At 54.9% G+C, this 16,802-nt stretch overlaps 2 protein-coding genes across 2 annotated transcripts in view; both read left to right on the top strand.

The window, feature by feature from the left end:
* LMNB2 (lamin B2) overlaps positions 1-12,661 on the top strand; it is a 46,765-nt gene extending 34,104 nt beyond the window's left edge. Inside the window, exons 10-12 of the mRNA XM_068156371.1 lie at positions 202-321; positions 3,400-3,498; positions 6,104-12,661. Coding sequence (XP_068012472.1) covers positions 202-321; positions 3,400-3,498; positions 6,104-6,145 — 261 coding nt within the window. The 3' untranslated portion in view covers positions 6,146-12,661. The remainder of the gene's footprint in view (positions 1-201; positions 322-3,399; positions 3,499-6,103) is intronic.
* Positions 12,662-15,840: 3,179 nt separating this feature from the next.
* TIMM13 (translocase of inner mitochondrial membrane 13) lies at positions 15,841-16,630 on the top strand. Its single transcript, XM_068156176.1, has 3 exons — positions 15,841-16,035; positions 16,212-16,280; positions 16,396-16,630. Exons 1-3 carry the CDS (start codon positions 15,898-15,900, stop codon positions 16,492-16,494), a joined length of 306 nt encoding a protein of 101 aa, XP_068012277.1. The 5' UTR covers positions 15,841-15,897; the 3' UTR covers positions 16,495-16,630.
* Positions 16,631-16,802: the final 172 nt, after the last annotated feature.

Genomic DNA, 16,802 nt, shown 5'->3' with positions numbered 1-16,802 from the left:
GGCAAGGGTTGCATTCAGCAGAGCAGTGGTGACTGGAATCAGTTCTGTTTGATTTGGGTTTTGGTGGTGAAAGCAGAGGGAAAGTGCCAGGAGGGTTCAGGGCCAGAAGTTGGATGTGGAGAGAACAGGAGAAGGAAGGGGTTCTGTGTATTTAAATGGAGTGTGCCCAAAGAGCTCATGCCAGGATGCCTTTCTCTCCAGATTTGGGGTGCAGATGCAGGAGTATCTCACAGCCCCCCCTCTGTGCTGGTGTGGAAGAACCAAGGCAGCTGGGGCACTGGAGGCAACATCCGCACATACCTCGTGAACTCGGAGGGAGAGGTGAGCTGGGGCTGCAGGGGCAGCCTGGGCTGGGGCAGCCTGGGCTGGGGCTGCAGGACGCAGCCTGGGCTGGGGCAGCCTGGGCTGGGGCTGCAGGGGCAGCCTGGGCTGGGGCTGCAGGGGGCAGCCTGGGCTGGGGCTGCAGGGGCAGCCTGGGCTGGGGCTGCAGGGGGGAGCCTGGGCTGGGGCTGCAGGAGGGAGCCTGGGCTGGGGCTGCAGGGGGGAGCCTGGGCTGGGGCTGCAGGGGGGAGCCTGGGCTGGGGCTGCAGAAGGGAGCCTGGGCTGGGGCTGCAGGGGGCAGCCTGGGCTGGGGCTGCAGGGGGCAGCCTGGGCTGGGGCTGCAGGGGGAAGCTATGAGCTGAGCTAACTCCCAGGCTGGCTACCAGGGCAGGGGACCCAAAGAAAGCTGGATTCTAAGATCTTATTGTCTCCTAAACCTCCCAGGGAGGGGCTGGAGTCCCCACCCCTGGAGGTGCTCAGGAAATGTCTCCCTGTGGCCCTTGGGGCCAAGGGTTAGTGGCTGTGGTGGTGTTAGGTTGATGGTTGGACTCTTAGAGACCTTTTCCAATCCAATGGAACTCAGAGAGCTTCCAGCAGTGAAATCCTGAAGCCCCTGCACATAGCACTGGGGGTCTGGGGGAATGCTGGGAAGCTGCTCCCCATCCTGGTTACATCACAGACTCTTTTCCTGCAGTAGCAAACCACCCTGGGGCAGATGGTGGGGTTGGAGTTTGTGTGTTTTCATTGCAGACCAAATCGGTTCTGCTGGCAGGTCAGAGTCCCACTCTGCAGTAACCACAGTGCTCTGAGGTGCAGTCTCAGTGGTACCCTAGGGAGACAGCTCTCCTTGCACTGCTGGAGGGCTGCCAGAGGGCTCCTCTGCCTTCTGCCCACAGCCAAAAACCCCCAAGCATCCCTCCAGAAGGCTCCTGCAAGGGAGCTTTGTGCTTTGCCTGGTGTCCCTAAGAGTGCCATTATCCCAGGGAGCTGAGGGAAGCAGGCACAGTTGTGTAAGTTGTCCTGCTGCTGGCACTGCTGTGGGACACTGCAGGGACAGCAGCACAGGAGGTCCCTGTACAAACAGGGGGCACAGCTGAGGATGGGCATGGGAGTGGTTAAACTGCTGCTGAAAACACTGCAGACCTAGGTCCCTGCCACTGTGGCTGCCTTCAGCATCCTTGCTCAGAGCTGTCTGCTGAGGGCAGCTTCTTGCACAAGCAGAAGTTCACAGCTGTGGCATCAGGGCTTCAGAAGGATTCCTTACTGCTGAGAAGTGTTAAGAAGGAATTAGTATAAAGGAAGCTTCCTGGGGTCTTGGAACTGGTTTTAGGGCCTGCTTTGGAAGGCTGTCCTGGAATATTGAGTATCATAGTATCAGTCAGGGTTGGAAGGGACCACAAGGATCATCCAGTCCCAACCCCCCTGCCATGGGCAGGGACACCCCACACTAGATCAGGCTGCCCAGAGCCTCATCCAGCCTGGCCTCAAACACCTCCAGGGCTGGGGCCTCAACCACCTCCCTGGACAACCCATTCCAGGGCTTCACCACTCTCATGGGGAAGAACTTCCTCCTCACCTCCAGCCTGAATCTCCCCACCTCCAGCTTCATTCCATTCCCCCTAGTCCTATCACTACCTGAGATCCTGAGCAGTCCCTTCCCAGCCTTCCTGTAGCCCCCTTCAGATACTGGAAGGCCACAATTAGGTCACCTGGGAGCCTTCTCTTCTCCAGACTGAACAGCCCCAACTCCTTCAGTCTGTCCTCACAGGAGAGGTGCTCCAGCCCTCTGATCATCCTCCTGGCCCTGCTCTGGACACCTTCCAGCACCTCCAGGTCCCTCTTGTCATAGGGGCTCCAGAACTGGAGGCAGGACTCCAGGTGGGGTCTCCCCAGAGCTGAGCAGAGGGGGAGGATCACCTCCCTTGCCCTGCTGGCCACACTTCTCCTGATGCAGCCCAGGATCTGATTGGCTTTGTGGGCTTCAAGTGCACACTGAGAGCTCCTGTTGAGCTTTCTGTCCACCAGCACCCCCAAATCTCTCTCCTCAGGGCTTGGGGATGTTCTTTGTGCTGTGTAAGCACCCTGAGGAGCTGTCCCATACTGCAGTGTGTGTCTCAGCTGAGGCTGCTCTGAGCTTGTGTCAAATTAACTGATGACCACTTGAAACACAGCTGCTACCTCTCCACCCCCTGGCTGATGACAGAGAATGAATTCCTGAAGCTAAATTGCATTCTCATGCATTCAGTGTCTGCAGAGAGGAATGCTGTTGTGGCTTGCAGGAGATTACCAGAGGCTGCTTGCAGAGCAAACATTGAATCCAGGGCAGGTGGCTGTAAACCCCCCAGTGTCCAACCAGGGAATGACATTGGGGGTACAGTAAAAACCTAGAGCTGGACATAGACTGCTGGCAGCTCCTTGGCCTTATCATCTTAGGAAGAAATTGTTGAGAGTGAGGGTGGGGAGAGCCTGGCACAGGCTGTCCAGGGAGACTGTGGCTGCTTCCTGCCTGGAGGTGTTCAAGGCCAGGCTGGATGAGGCCTTGAGCAGCCTGGGCTGGTGGGAGGTGTCCCTGGGCATGGCAGGGGGTTGGAATTGGATGATCTTGAAGGTCTCTTCCATCCCAAACCTTTCTGGGAATCTGTGACTCTCTGATGGAGAAGAGAAGGCTCTGAGGTGACCTCATTGTGGCCTTCCAGGATCTGAAGGGGGCTACAGGAAGGCTGGGGAGGGACTGCTCAGGATCTCAGGGAGTGATAGGACCAGGGGGAATGGAATGAAGCTGGAGGTGGGGAGATTGAGGCTGGAGGTGAGGAGGAAGTTCTTCCCCATGAGAGTGGTGAAGCCCTGGAATGGGTTGTCCAGGGAGGTGGTTGGGGCCCTGTCCCTGGAGGTGTTTCAGCCCAGGCTGGATGAGGCTCTGGCCAGGCTGATCTAGTGTGGGGTGTCCCTGCCCATGGCAGGGGGGTTGGAACTAGCTGATCCTTGTGGTCCCTTCCAACCCTGACTGATGCTATGATACTATGCTACTATGCTGTGGCTGATTCTCTGCTTGCTTCCTGCTTCTCTGCCCCTGTGCAGGAGGTGGCAGTGAGAAACGTTACCAAGTCCCTGGTGCGAGAGAACGAAGAGGAGGAGGATGAGGCAGAGTTTGGAGAAGATGATCTTTTCAGCCAACAGGTAAGGAGATTGAGACCAGATGGTTAACTTGGGCCTCCTTGGCTGGATTCATCAGCTACAAGTTTTAGCAAGGGTCCCTTCAGCTTTCAGTGGCCCTGAGGTCCCTGCTCCCCTCTCCCAGTGGGTGCTGGCAGAGGGCTGGAGCCTGCGGTGTGGCCTCGGTGCAGTCTGAGTGCTTTGGCCAGGAGCTGCTGTGTGAACAGCAGTGGTGCAGCTCAGGCAGGGGCTGAGGCCAGCTCTCATGCCACAGTGTCTGTGGGAGTGCAGGACAGGTTACAGATTAGAGCACTGCAGGGACAGAGGCTGCTTTGGGGGCTGTTAATGTTGGGTTTAGCAGGCAGTGTTCTCCCAGTCCAGTATCTGCCTCTCTGTGAAAGGGTCTGGGGAGGCAGAAAAGAACCATTGGGAAATATAATCACTGTTACAAAAAAGTGTATTACTCTATAAATTAGTGACTCTGCTATAGGTTAATGACTCCATGTTGCTATAAATGAGTGGCTGTGCTGCCATCCCAGGAGAGCTGGGCAAAGGGGAACCTTGTGAAGCTCAGTAAGGACAAGTGTAGAGTCCTGCACCTGGGGAGAAACAGCAGCAGGCACCAGTGCAGTGGTCCTGCTGGAAAGCAGCTCCATGGAGAAGCCCCTTGGAGCCCTAGTGGGCAGGGAGTTCTCCATGAGGCAGCAATGTGGCCAGTGGGATCCTGGGGTGCATCAAGAAAAGTGTGGCCAGCAGGGCTAGGGAGATTCTTCTCCAACTCTGCTCTGCCCTGGTGAGACCACACCTGGAATACTGAGTCCAGTTCTGGGCTCCCCAGTTCAAGAGAGACAGAGAGCTGCTGGAGAGAGTCCAGCAGAGAGCTGTAAGGATGCTGAAGGGACTGGAACAGTCTGTGTGATGAGGAAAGGCTGAGAGCCATGAGGCTGGTTAGCCTGGAGAGGAGAAGGCTGAGAGGGATCTGATCAATGTCTATAAATATATGAGGGGTGGGTGCCAAGAAGAAGGTGCCAGGCTCTGTTTGGTGGTGCCCAGTGACAGGACAAGGAACAGTGGGTACAAACTGGGACCCAGGAGGTTCCACCTCAGCATGAGGAGGAACTTCTTTGGTGTGAGGGTGCTGGAGGCCTGGAGCAGGCTGCCCAGAGAGGTTGTGGAGGTTGTGACCTGCCCTGGGTGAGCCTGCTCTAGCAGGGGGGTTAGACTGTATGACCTCAGAGGTCCCTTCCAGCCCCTGCCATTCTGTGGTCATCTCTCTTACACCAGCTGTGTGTTTTCATGGTCGTGGTGTGGTCATGGAGGTGTTGGGCAGGAGGCTGGGCTTGCTCTTGGAAGTCTTTTCCAACCTTAATGATTCTGTGATTCTCTAAGTGGCCAGCAGCTGGCAGAGTGAAAAGGAGAAAGCTCCTTCATGGAAGTGGGGTCAGAAGGTAGCCTCCATGTGTTCCAGCTGTCCATGAATCTCTTTATGATATTACTTATCTCCATGTTTGTCATTCATTTCTCCTTCCCAGTCTCCACTCACAGCTCTTCTCCCAACAAACTCGGGGTTGAAGGTGATCTCTTGAAGTCTTTTTAGTCTCCAAGGGATGGAGCAGTGTATGGGTAATAGAAATCAGCTGAAACAGGCCTTTTCTTAGCCAAAGCAGCATAGATCTGTCTCAAATAGAAACCTCTGAAATAAAGCAAGCTAACAACATCACAATTTCATCATCTGCTTCAGTGGGGAAGGCATGGAGCTCACCAAGCAGGCTGTGGCAGCTGGAGGGGAGCAAAGCTGTCACCCTGGCAGTAGAAGTGATGCTTGCTGAGGTCTCTCTCTAGTTGTGACATTCCCTGAGCTTAACTAAACTACCAAAGGCAAAGCTTTTGACTGAGGTGAGAAGCAGTGCACAAGAAGTTCTGCATGGGACAGCAGTGTGCCCTGGGGGCCAAGAAGGCAAAAGAGCTCTTGGAGGGCATTCAGAAGAGTGTGGCCAGCAGGGCTGGGGAGGTTCTCCTCTCCCTCTACTCTGTCCTGGTGAGACCACACCTGGAGTATTGCATCCAGCTCAGGAGGGACAGGGATCTGCTGGAGAGAGTCCAACAGAGGCTACAAGGATGAGGAAGGGACTGCAGCACTGCCTGGGGAGGAGAGGCTGAGAGCCCTGGTGGTGTTCAATCTGGAGAGGAGAAGACACAGAGGGGATCTGATCAATGTCTACCAATAGCTGAGGGCTGGGGGTCAGGAAGGAAGGGACAGGGCCAGGCTCTGCTCAGTTACACCCTGGGACAGGCCAAGGGGCAATAGATGGAAACTCCAGCACAGGAGGTTCCACCTCAACATGAGGAGGAACTTCTGCACTGTGAGGCTCCCAGAGCCCTGGAGCAGGCTGCCCAGAGAGGTTGTGGAGCCTCCTTCTCTGGAGCCTTTCCAGCCCCACCTGGATGTGTTCTGTGTGCCCTGTGCTGGGTTCTCTGCTCCTGCCCTGGCAGGGGGGTTGGACTGGAAGACCTCCAGAGGTCCCTTCCCAGCCCTGACCTCCTGCCACGCTGCCAACCAGAAGCCAGGCTTGGGGTGGGGAAGCTGCTAAGACCTGAACTCAAAATCATCTCTTGTCTTATTTCACAGGGGGATCCCAGAACAACCTCTAGAGGCTGCTCAGTGATGTGAAGAAAGGAGAGAGGAAAAAAAACACAAAAAAGGAAAGGAAAAAGGAGAAAAAAAAAAAAGAAACCTATTATTTGCTCTTTCTCTTCATTAATTTCCTTTTTATTTTTGCTATTATTTGTTTTCCTTCCTCCTTCCCCCCTCCAGAGCCACTGAAAACTATTTTTATATGCATCATCTGATTTTCTTTGAGGTGTTTTACTCCTTGGTACATTTTTATATATAAAAAAAATAGCAAAAAAAAAAAACAAAAAAGAGAAAAAAGATAAAACACAAAGCAAGAAGTCTCTTCCCTGAAGAAATCTTGCCAGGATTTTTAACAGATTCCTTTATTTCCCTTCCTTCCTTCCCCCTCTGTTAAAACTCTATTGGAATGCAGCATTTTGGGGCTCCCCCCCCCCCCTTCCCCCAGACAGAGTTGAAAGTCCTTCTGTACAAACCAGCAGCAGAGAAGTTTCTAGCTGAAACGGGATGAGGCTCCTCGAGTGTGTGTGGTGAATCTGGGACTGCAGAGCTAAGCAGGAGAGCACAAAACCCCCTCCCAAAACTCAAAGAAAGAATCAAAACAACCCTACCCCACCCCAAAAAAAAAACCAACCCCATCCCCCAAACAAACTAAACCTCCAACCCCTCTCAAAATCAAAGAAAGGAACCAAAAAAAAGGCCACTCTGAAAAAGTGTTTTCACCTGCAAGGCCCCAGGAGGGGTTCCCAGTGCTGCCTCCTTGCCTGGTCCCCTCAGCAATGCCCTAATGAGGAAGATCAGACACCCCACCCCTCCCCCCCAAATTGATCAGTGCTGCTGCTGCACTGATGGGGAGCTGCATTTTGGACACTCTTGGCTTGGGCTGGTGGCATCTTGTCCTGCCCCAAGGTCTGGCAGCTGAGGGGTAGAACAGCTGAGCCCTGCCAGCAGCTCCCCTGCATGCTGTCTGCAGGCACAGAGCTGGGGCTCTGCTCACTGAGCACTGCCAGCACCCCAGGGTGTGGAGCTGCCCACCCCAGAGCTCAGCCTGCCAGCAGCTCCCCTGCATGCTGTCTGCAGGCACAGAGCTGGGGCTCTGCTCACTGAGCACTGCCAGCACCCCAGGGTGTGGAGCTGCCCACCCCAGAGCTCAGCCTGCCAGCAGCTCCCCTCCCTGCTGTCACTGCAGACATGGAGGGTTGGGGCTCTGCTCCCTGGACACTCAGCACCCCAAGGTGTGGAGCTGCCAAGCCCACACTTGCTGTTTCCAGGGGAGTTTGCCCTTGTCCCAGGTGAGGCTTTGTTAAACCCTGGCCACGAGCTGTGCTGTGCAGCCTGCCTGGTGACTGAAAGCTTTTGGGCTGCTCAGCACTGAGCAGGGATTTCAGATTTTAGCTGTTCAAACCTCTTTTACTATTGGCAGTGATAAAGAAATGCCCATTTTAGAGGCCATCCTCTGTAACCTGTGGGCTTGTTTTAATCAGGTGCAGCCTGTCCATGCTTCTCTGTTCAGAGGGGGCACTGCCAGCTGTCCTCAGGAGCAGCACTTGCAAAACAGGGCAGGAAGAGCTGAATTGCCTTTTTCTTAACCAGTCACCAGGAGCTGCTGCTGCTTGCTGCTGCTCAGGACACAGGCTCTGAGTGCTCAGATGCCCCAGGGGGAGGCACAGCAGCGCTGGGTGCACAGAGTGCCCTGTGTGAGCAGCAGGTGGCTTTGACTGCAGGGTGAGGATGCATTTGCTGACTGTGTCCCTTCAGCTGCTGCATTTCAGTGGAGCTCCCTCTGACTTTGATCCCATGTAGCAGTGCATCCTCCAGCACCAGGAGGAATAACTTGACTGCTCCAAAGAATGTATTGGCTCCTGTAGAAACAAACCTGGGGTTGGGTTTTGATTGGGTTGCTTCTGTTTTGGTTGGTTTTTCCCCCTGCCCCCTCCTCCCCCCCCAGTAGTTCTTAGTTTGGATACAGAATTTGGATACTCTTTGATGCCAGCATAGATTCCTGTGGTTTTTTTTACCTGCACTCCTGAACTCTGATCTTGTCATTCAAGTAGTTTGTAGACTCCTCAAACAAGCTCCAAGGTTTGGTGTTTTCGGTGGCTTTTGGACATTCTGTTCTCTGAAGAGTTTTGTGACTGACAGATATAACCTAGGAGGTCAGTTTAGTGGCTTTGACTGATGGCTTTGTAATGCAAGCAGGGTGGGAACAAAAGGGAGGGGGGAGGGGAAGGGGTTGTGGGAACTTAGGGATTTTATGTTGGCCATTTAAAACAAAGAAATCGATCCCAGGGCTGCTTTGCTCTGACATCACTGAAGTGAAGCTGATAGCAAAGCAGAGATCTCTTGGGATCCATTCTCAGCTGATCAGCTGGGCAAAGTAGTCTAAGATTTGGCTGTTTGGGATCTCCATTCTCAGCTCATCAGCTGGGCAAAGCAGTCTAAGATTTGGCTGTTTGGGTTCCCTAGGGATCTCCATTCTCAGCTGATCAGCTGGGCAAAGCAGTGGAACATTTGGCTCTTTGGGCTACCTAGAGATCTCCATTCTCAGCTCATCAGCTGGGCAAAGCAGTCTAAGATTTGGCTCTTTGGATTCCCTAGGGATCTCCATTCTCAGCTGGGCAAAGCAGTCTTAAGATTTGGCTGTTTGGGCTCCCTAGGGATCTCCATTCTCAGCTGATCAGCTGGGCAAAGCAGTCTAAGATTTGGTTGTTTGGGCTCCCTAGGGATCTCCATTCTCAGCTGATCAGCTGGGCAAAGTAGTCTAAGATTTGGTTGTTTGGGCTCCCTAGGGATCTCCATTCTCAGCTGATCAGCTGGGCAAAGCAGTCTAAGATTTGGCTGTTTGGGATCTCCATTCTCAGCTGATCAGCTGGGCAAAGCAGTGGAAGATTTGGCTCTTTGGGCTCCCTAGGGATCGACTTTGGCTATTGGCTGTTTTATTTCTCATGGAATTTTCCCACTCTGCTTGAGTAGAAGGTTAAATATGTAGTAAATAATCTCTCTCTCTCTCTCTCTCTCTCTCTCTCTCTCTGTAAAATGTATCTAGTGAAATTATGTTTCTCAGACATACTGTTGCCAATTACCTTGTCTCAATTAGCTGTTATGCAAATGAATGCAATCAAGGTAGAAGCATTTTGTGCAGAGCACCTTCCAACCACTGGGACAGCACTTCCCTGCCTGCCCCCACGCAGCTTCTAGCACAGAGCTGCATCCTGGTGTTGAGGGCTTTGGGGCTTGCTCTGGGGCTTGTTTTGTTGCTTTTGGTTCTGTTTGCCTCAAGGTCTGTATTTATTTGTTTTAACATGGGCCAGTTTGCAGATTTGCTCCACCCTGCTGGAGGTGGTGATTGCTCTGTGAGCTTAACTACCACAGCCCTGACTCTGGAGCTCCTTTGGGTTTGGGTTGTTGGTTGGTTGTTGTTCATTATTTTTTTTTCCTGTGATGTTTTTGGGTTTTTTTTTCCTCTGTAGAGGTTTGGGGCTAGGAGAGGCAGCTGGAATGAGGAAAAATCCTCTTGCTACCTGAGCCATAGTTTTCTCAACAGCTACTGTACAGGGAATGTGTCTTGGAGCCTTAAGGGCTGGTGCTGGCAGATCCTCTGTGGGCAGCACCCTGCCCTTCAGGACCAGGCTGCAGAAGTTGTCCTTCTTGTGCAGCTGTGTCCTTATAGCTTAGCTGATTTCCTCAGCCCCACGTTTAGGCATCTCCTGCTGTCCAGCTGGACTGGCAGGGTGGGGAAGGCTGAATGCCAGCAGCCTGAGTGGACGTGGGGGATTCTCTCACCTCAGGGCTTGCACAAAGGCTACTACTAACCCCATGGGAAAGAATCCCTGGCTGTAAAGGACAGGACAGAAAAACTACTACTGTATTCCACACCCCTTCCTCCTTGCTGGGGGTGGGGGGTGTTTCCTAGAGGCCATCCTTCCCTCTTGCTTCTGCTGCTGAGCTCCAGTGTTAACAGCACCATCCTGTTCAGCTTTGTGCTTCAGACTGGGAGGGTTTGGAGCTTTTCCCAATCCAAAAAGGATAGTTTCTTTTTTTCCCCCCCTTTTTCCAAGGTTAGATTTCCCCCCTGCCCCCCTCATTTTCAGGCTAATCAAAGTGGGTTTGTTCCAATACAATCCAGTGTCCCCTCACCCTCTTTTCCTCTTTGATCCTCTGCCCAACCCACTGAGGAAGAAGCTGGAGGCTGGTCAGTGCTTCTGCTCCAGCATCCTGGGATCAGGTGTGGAGCTCAAAGGAGAAAGAGATTTGCCTTGTCAGGAGGAAAAAAATCTCTCTGGTTAGGGACATGAGCCAGTGTGTAGCTTTTATCACCTGAGTGTAGCTCCTCATGTTCCTACTCCAGGAACACAGCTTATTCTGGCTGAAGGAGTAAAAGTGATTCCTAAGTGGTTCTCACTAGTTAGAAGGGAAAGGAGCAGCAGCATGGCTGCAGGGGCAGAGTTAAAGCCAATCATTCATTGTGTAGATCATGGCAGAATCTCAAATAAAAGGCACCAAGCACCCCCAGCTCCTCCTGCAAACACCCCCAGCTCCTCCTGCAAACACCCCCAGCTCCTCCTGCAAACACCCCCAGCTCCTCCTGCAAACACCCCAAGCTACTCCTATAAACACACTCAGCTACTCCTATAAACACACTCAGCTACTCCTAGCTTCATGACTGCTCCTGTCAGGACAGGGCCATCCCCCTGCAGAGCCAGCAGCAGTGGGGTACCCTGGGGTGTCCTGCAGCTGGGGGTAGTTACCAGGAGCCTCTGAGGCCTCATGCTGCTGCTTTCTGCTCATGGCTACAGCTGTGGTGCTGCAGCGACTCGTTGCAGGTAGCAGAGGCTGCAGTCCCTTGTTGCTGCACAGCTTTGCTTGCCAGGCTGAGGCCAGCTCAGGGCTTTGCCCTGGCACACACAGCAGCTTTACACTGCTGCAGGTCACTGTCTCCTGGTTTGCCTGGGCCTGGCTGGCACAGTTTGTGTTAGTAGCAGAAACCAAAGCTCTCAGGAAGGAAACAGAGCCCTGTTTCCCACAGCCTGTGAGGTGACAGCCAGGTGAGGCTGCCTGCAGCCAGGCTTAGCCAGGGAGGCTGCAGTGCAAGGAGCTCAGGACACCTCCACTTCAGGGATCTCACTGGGTCTAGTCACCCTTGGCTGCTGTTGATGCTCATGCTGTGTTGAAGCCCTTTAGCTGCAGCCTGCACAGAGGTTGGTTAGGAGAGGCTGCAGAAACCCTCCCTGCACCCCGAAGCGTTTGGATCTGTGTCCTTCGTGTGCAGCCTGCAGGACCGGCATCTCCTGCAGCCACTTCCCTCCCTCCTCAGCTCTTTTCTCTCCTCTTGCAAGAGTCTTATCTCCAAGCAAAGGTCTGTCCCCGTTTGGGGCTGCCTTTCATTGCCACTGTTTGGGTCCAAAGCCTGCGTGAGCAGGCCGTGAAGCCCCCTTGTGGCCCAGTGAGTGGAAGGTGAGGTAGTGATTGCATTTGTGGCTTGAATCAGAGCCTTGCTTTTAGCTTTGGATGGCCCAAGACTCCAAATTCTCTTGGGAAGAGTTTCTCTCAACTCCAAAATGGCCTGGGAAACAGAATTTTGATTTGCCCTTCCATCTTGCTTTAGCTTTAAACCAGTTTAAAGTAATTTAAAAGTGGTTTGGTTCTGTTTTATTTTGTTTGGGTTTTGTTTTTATTGCTCTTTTTGTTTTCTTTTGGGTTTTTTTTTTCCTTCCATTTTATTTTCTACAAGACCATTATTTACCTGCAGTTGTTATTTGTAAGCATCACTGCCTGCCTTGAAATGCTAAGGCCTAGAAGGGTGCAAAGGGTGCTGCACAAGCAGTGATCCTGACCTGGAGTTCAGGGGCAATGAAAAAAAAAACAAAGAAAGAATCAAAAGGGTTTTAATAAACTTCCAAATTGGGTTTGTGTTGGGTTTTTTTTTCCCCCCTAGTTAGGTTTTAACCAAGTGAGGATTCGGTGGTGGTGGTAATTGAGACGTGCCCCTGTGCTCCAGCCCTGCCCCCTCCACCATCACCACGCTCCCAACTGCAAGCCCAAAGCTGTTTCAAACAAGGGGAAGGCAAAATGCTTCCCAGCTGGGCACAGCACTGGACCTGGGCACAGCACTAGAGCTGGGCACAGCACTAGAGCTGGGCACAGCACTAGAGCTGAGCTCTCTCTTCAGGCCCTCCTGATTGGGAATCGTGGTTGGCTTCTCTTAGCCACCTCCCGGCTGGGCTCCCTTGGGCCAGGCCCACCCCGACCACCCCTGGGCAGCTGCCACAGAGGAGGGTTTGGTTCTGTCTTGGGAGGAGGTTCCAAGTCTTTGAAGAGTATAAAGGTGGTGAATGGGGGTGGGGAAGTCAGCACAAGAAGCGATGCAGATGTTCGAGGGGGAGGCTGCGGGCAGGAGGTGATGCTCTGGACTTTAGCATTTCAAAGTGGGCTCTTTCCTTTTCTTTCTAGAATATGCATGCCAAATGTCTTTTGTCTTTTTCAATGATTTGTAATATACATTTTATGACTGGAAACTTTTTGTACAACACACTCGAATAAATGTTTTGCAATTTACCTCTCTCCCTGCCTCCTGTGTGGCCCAAAGCCAAGCCCAGCCCCCAGGAGCTGGGTGAGAGGCTCAGCCCAGGAGGGACCTGCCTGTGCCCAGGGAAGCAGGGGGGCACTGAGCCACCTGCGCTCCTCTCCAAGCTGAGGGAAAAGGGGGTGTGCTCCAGGAGCAGATGGATGCTCTCCTAGGTTGCTTCTGGCTGGAAGGGAGCTTCCAAGGGCATCCTGTCCAAGGGCATTCCCCCAGGGATCAGTGCTGCCCCCCAGGGATCAGTGCTGGGCCCCGTCCTCTTGAACATCTTCACTGATGATCTGGGTGAGGGGGTCGAGTCAGTCATCAGCAAGTTTGCAGATGACACCAGGTTAGGAGCAGATGTTGGTCAGTTAGAGGGCAGAAAGGCTCTGCAGAGGGACCTCGACCAGCTGGACAGATGGGCAGAGGCCAACAGGATGGCATTCAACAAGTCCAAGTGCCAGGGGCTGCACTTTGGCCACAACAACCCCAGGCAGAGCTACAGGCTGGGGGCAGAGTGGCTGAGAGCTGCCAAACAGAGAGGGACCTGGGGGTGCTGATTGACAGCCACCTAAACATGAGCCAGCAGTGTGCCCAGGGGGCCAAGAGGGCCAATGGCATCCTGGCCTGCATTAGGAATAGTGTGGCCAGCAGGAGCAGGGAGGTCATTGTGCCCCTGGACTCTGTGTTGGTTAGGCCACACCTTGAGTCCTGTGTCCAATTCTGGGCCCCTCAGTTTACGAAGGACATCAAAACACTTGAAGGTGTCCAGAGAAGGGCAACAAGGCTGGGGAGGGGTCTGGAGCACAGCCCTGTGAGGAGAGGCTGAGGGAGCTGGGGTTGCTTAGCCTGGAGAAGAGGAGGCTCAGGGGAGACCTCATTACCCTCTACAACTACCTGAAGGGAGGTTGTAGCCAGGAGGGGGTTGGTCTCTTCTCCCAGGCACCCAGCACCAGAACAAGAGGACACAGTCTCAAGCTGTGCCAGGGGAGGTTTAGACTCGAGGTGAGGAGAAAGTTCTTCACTGAGAGAGTCATTTGTCATTGGAATGTGCTGCCCAGGGAGGTGGTGGAGTCCCCATCCCTGGAGGTGTTCAAGAGGGGATTGGATGTGGCACTTGGTGCCATAGTCTAGTCATGAGGTCTGTGGTGCCAGGTTGGACTTGGTGATCCTTGAGGTCTCTTCCAACCTTAGCTATACTGTGATACTGTGACACAGCCCCTTCTGAGCAGTCCCTCCCCAGCCTGCCTGAGCTCCCCTGCAGATATTGAAATGCAAATGAGGTCTTCCTGGAGCCTTGTCTGGTCCAGGCTGAACAGCCCCAACTCTCCCAGCCTGTCCACACAGTAGAGCTTCTGCAGCCCTTTGATCATCTTGGTGGCCTCTCGACCCTCTCCAGCAGTTCCATGTCCTTACGTTGGAGGCCCCAGAGCTGGACACTACTCCAGGGGAGGTCTCAGCAGATCAGAGTAACAGAATTACCTCTTGAGCTGCTGCAGGAGCAGCTCTTGGTGCTGCTTTCCCCTCTCACTAACAGCACCGCTGCCACCAGAGGGAAAAGCAGGAGCTGCTGGAGCAGGTAACTGGCCCTCTCCTTCACTCCCTGTGCTCTACAGCCCCTGCACTTAGGGAACTGTCTCCATGTAGCCCACTTGATCCTGGCTGAGAGAACAGGAGCAGGTCCTGAGCACAGCACTGATGGTTTTGAGGCACTAGGGAATGGGTGAGGCGCTGCTGTGAGCTGCTGTGAGCTGCTGTGCTCATCCTGGCTCAACTTGCAGGCACTTGTCAGCAGCCTGTGCTGTGTCTCTGCTCCACAGGCAGCCACCACAACAGCAGCTGGTGGTACATCTGGGGGTGTAGGGATGGTTTCTTTTCCATGGACAGGAGGATGCAGTTCCAATGCTCTGAAGATGAGAGCAGCTGTGGGTTTAGCTCTGCTGTGGTGCTCAGTTCCTCAGCTCACACAGAGGTGTGCTGAAGAGGTTATTCATTTATGAATATGAAATATGACATAGAAATGGAGTGCACGAGTGTGAAATACATCCCATAAGTGGTTTAGTGTTTCTGGTTTGGACTCGATTGGAGCAGTTACGGAATGAATGTCGGTTAGTATAACGCAGGGTGCAATTCCGCCGCTGGTCCACCAGGGGGCGACTCGACGGGACGCTGGCGGCTGCGTACAAAGATGCTACACATGGCAGAGGTTGCTCTGCTGGGTGCGGGGTTTGGAACCGAAGGAGTGGAAAGCAGGTGGAAGATGCACTGTGTCTACACTCTATCACCTGATCCTAGGGAGCAGAGCCCAACCCCCACCTCCCTGCAGCCTCCCCTCGGGGTTATTGTTGGACTCGTTGATCTTTTCCAACCAGGCAATTCCATGATTCTGTGATGAAATCACAGGAACCTGACCGGATCCTGCAGCAGGACCTTTCCTTAGTCACTTCCCTGTCAAAATCCGTGGGCCTTGGGAATTGTCATGGAATCATAGCATCCTAGAATGCCTCAAGTTGGAGGGCACCTCAGAGCTCATCTGCTCCAACCCCCAGCCATGGGCAGGGACACTTCTTGACTTAGTTGCTCAAGACCTCATCCAGCCTGGCCTTGAACACCCCCAGGGAGGAGGCATCCACAGCCTCCCTGGGCAGTCTGTTCCAGTCTCACCACCCTGACACTGAAGAGCTTCTCCCTAAGATCCAGTTTAACCTTTAACCCTGCTCTGGAAAAAAGAAGGCTCGAGGGAGACCTTAGAGCAGCCTTCCAGTACCTGAAAGGAACCTCCAGATAGGCTGGGGAGGGACTGCTCAGAAGGGGCTGTAGGGAATAGGCTGAGAGGCAATGGCTTGAAACTGAAGCAGGGCAGAGTTGGGTTGGACATCAGGAGGAAGTTCTGCAGAGTGAGGGTGAGGAGACACTGGAACAGGCTGCCCAGGGAGGTGGTGGAGGCTCCATCCCTGGAGACATTCAGGCTCAGCCTGGCTGTGTCCCTGTGCAGCCTGCTCTGGCTGGAGCTGCCTGCAGGGGGTTGGACAAGATGCCCTCAGGGTCCCTTCCCAGCCCTCTGCATCCCACCCCGAAGCCGCTCCGCTCCGCTCCGCCCCGCCAGCCCTGCCGCCGCGGGGCACGCTGGGAGTCGCAGTCCCGGCGCCGCGGTGCACGCTGGGAGCTGTAGTCCCGGCGCCGCCATTTCCCGGCAGCGTGCGGCCGCCGCCCGCGGTGACTTTGCGGCATGGAGAGCGGCTTCGGCTCAGACTTCGGTTCCGACTTCGGCTCCGGGGGCGGCGGGGGCGGCAAGCTGGACCCGGGGCTCATTATGGAGCAGGTGAAGGTGCAGATCGCCGTGGCCAACGCTCAGGAGCTGCTGCAGGTCAGGAGGGGCGGGCGGGGGGTGCCCGGGTCCCGCTCGGTGCGGGGCAGCGGGAGCGGTGCCGGTGCCGCAGCGCGGGGGAGCCCCGGCCGTGCTCGTTCCCCCTCCGCAGGGCAGCGCTCGGTCCTGCCCGGCTCGGCCGAGCGCCGCGGCCGCCCTCACGGCTCTCTCCGCAGCGCATGACCGACAAATGCTTTCGGAAGTGCATCGGGAAGCCCGGCGGCGCCCTGGACAACTCGGAGCAGGTGAGCGCGGCCGGGGGGCGGCCGGGGGGCGGCCGGGGGGCGGCCGGGGGGCGGCCGGGGGGCGGCCGGGGGGCGGCAGCCGGGGGGCGGCCGCTGAGGGCTGTGCGTCCCGCAGAAGTGCATCGCGATGTGCATGGACCGGTACATGGACTCCTGGAACACCGTGTCCCGAGCCTACAACTCTCGGCTGCAGCGGGAGAGAGCCAACATGTGACGGCGCCGGCGCCCGGGCCGGGAGGGACCACGCCGGGAAGGGACGAGCGGCCAGTCCGGGGGGGCTGGGGCTGAAGTCCCGGCGCCTTCCAGCCCCGGCCGTGGCAGAGCAATAAACCCTGGCTGAACCTTTTGCATCCCTTGGCTTTTATTGGCACCAGCCCCAGGAGCGAGTGAATTTGCCAGCCTTGAGAGCCGCCGCCAGCTGCTTGCTTTACCTCAGGCTCTTCCCAGCGGTCCAGACCGGCCAAGGGATGTAGCAGCTGAGAAACGCCTGCTGGAAGGGCTGCAAGGTGCCTTCTGTGGAAA

This window comes from Melanerpes formicivorus, unplaced genomic scaffold, assembly GCF_026170545.1.
Source record: "Melanerpes formicivorus ecotype bairdi unplaced genomic scaffold, bMelFor1.0.p_v2 SCAF_34, whole genome shotgun sequence".
In the NCBI taxonomy this organism is placed as follows: domain Eukaryota; kingdom Metazoa; phylum Chordata; class Aves; order Piciformes; family Picidae; genus Melanerpes; species Melanerpes formicivorus.
Note: the sequence above shows the minus strand (reverse complement) of the source record. Positions and strands in the feature narration are given on the sequence as shown.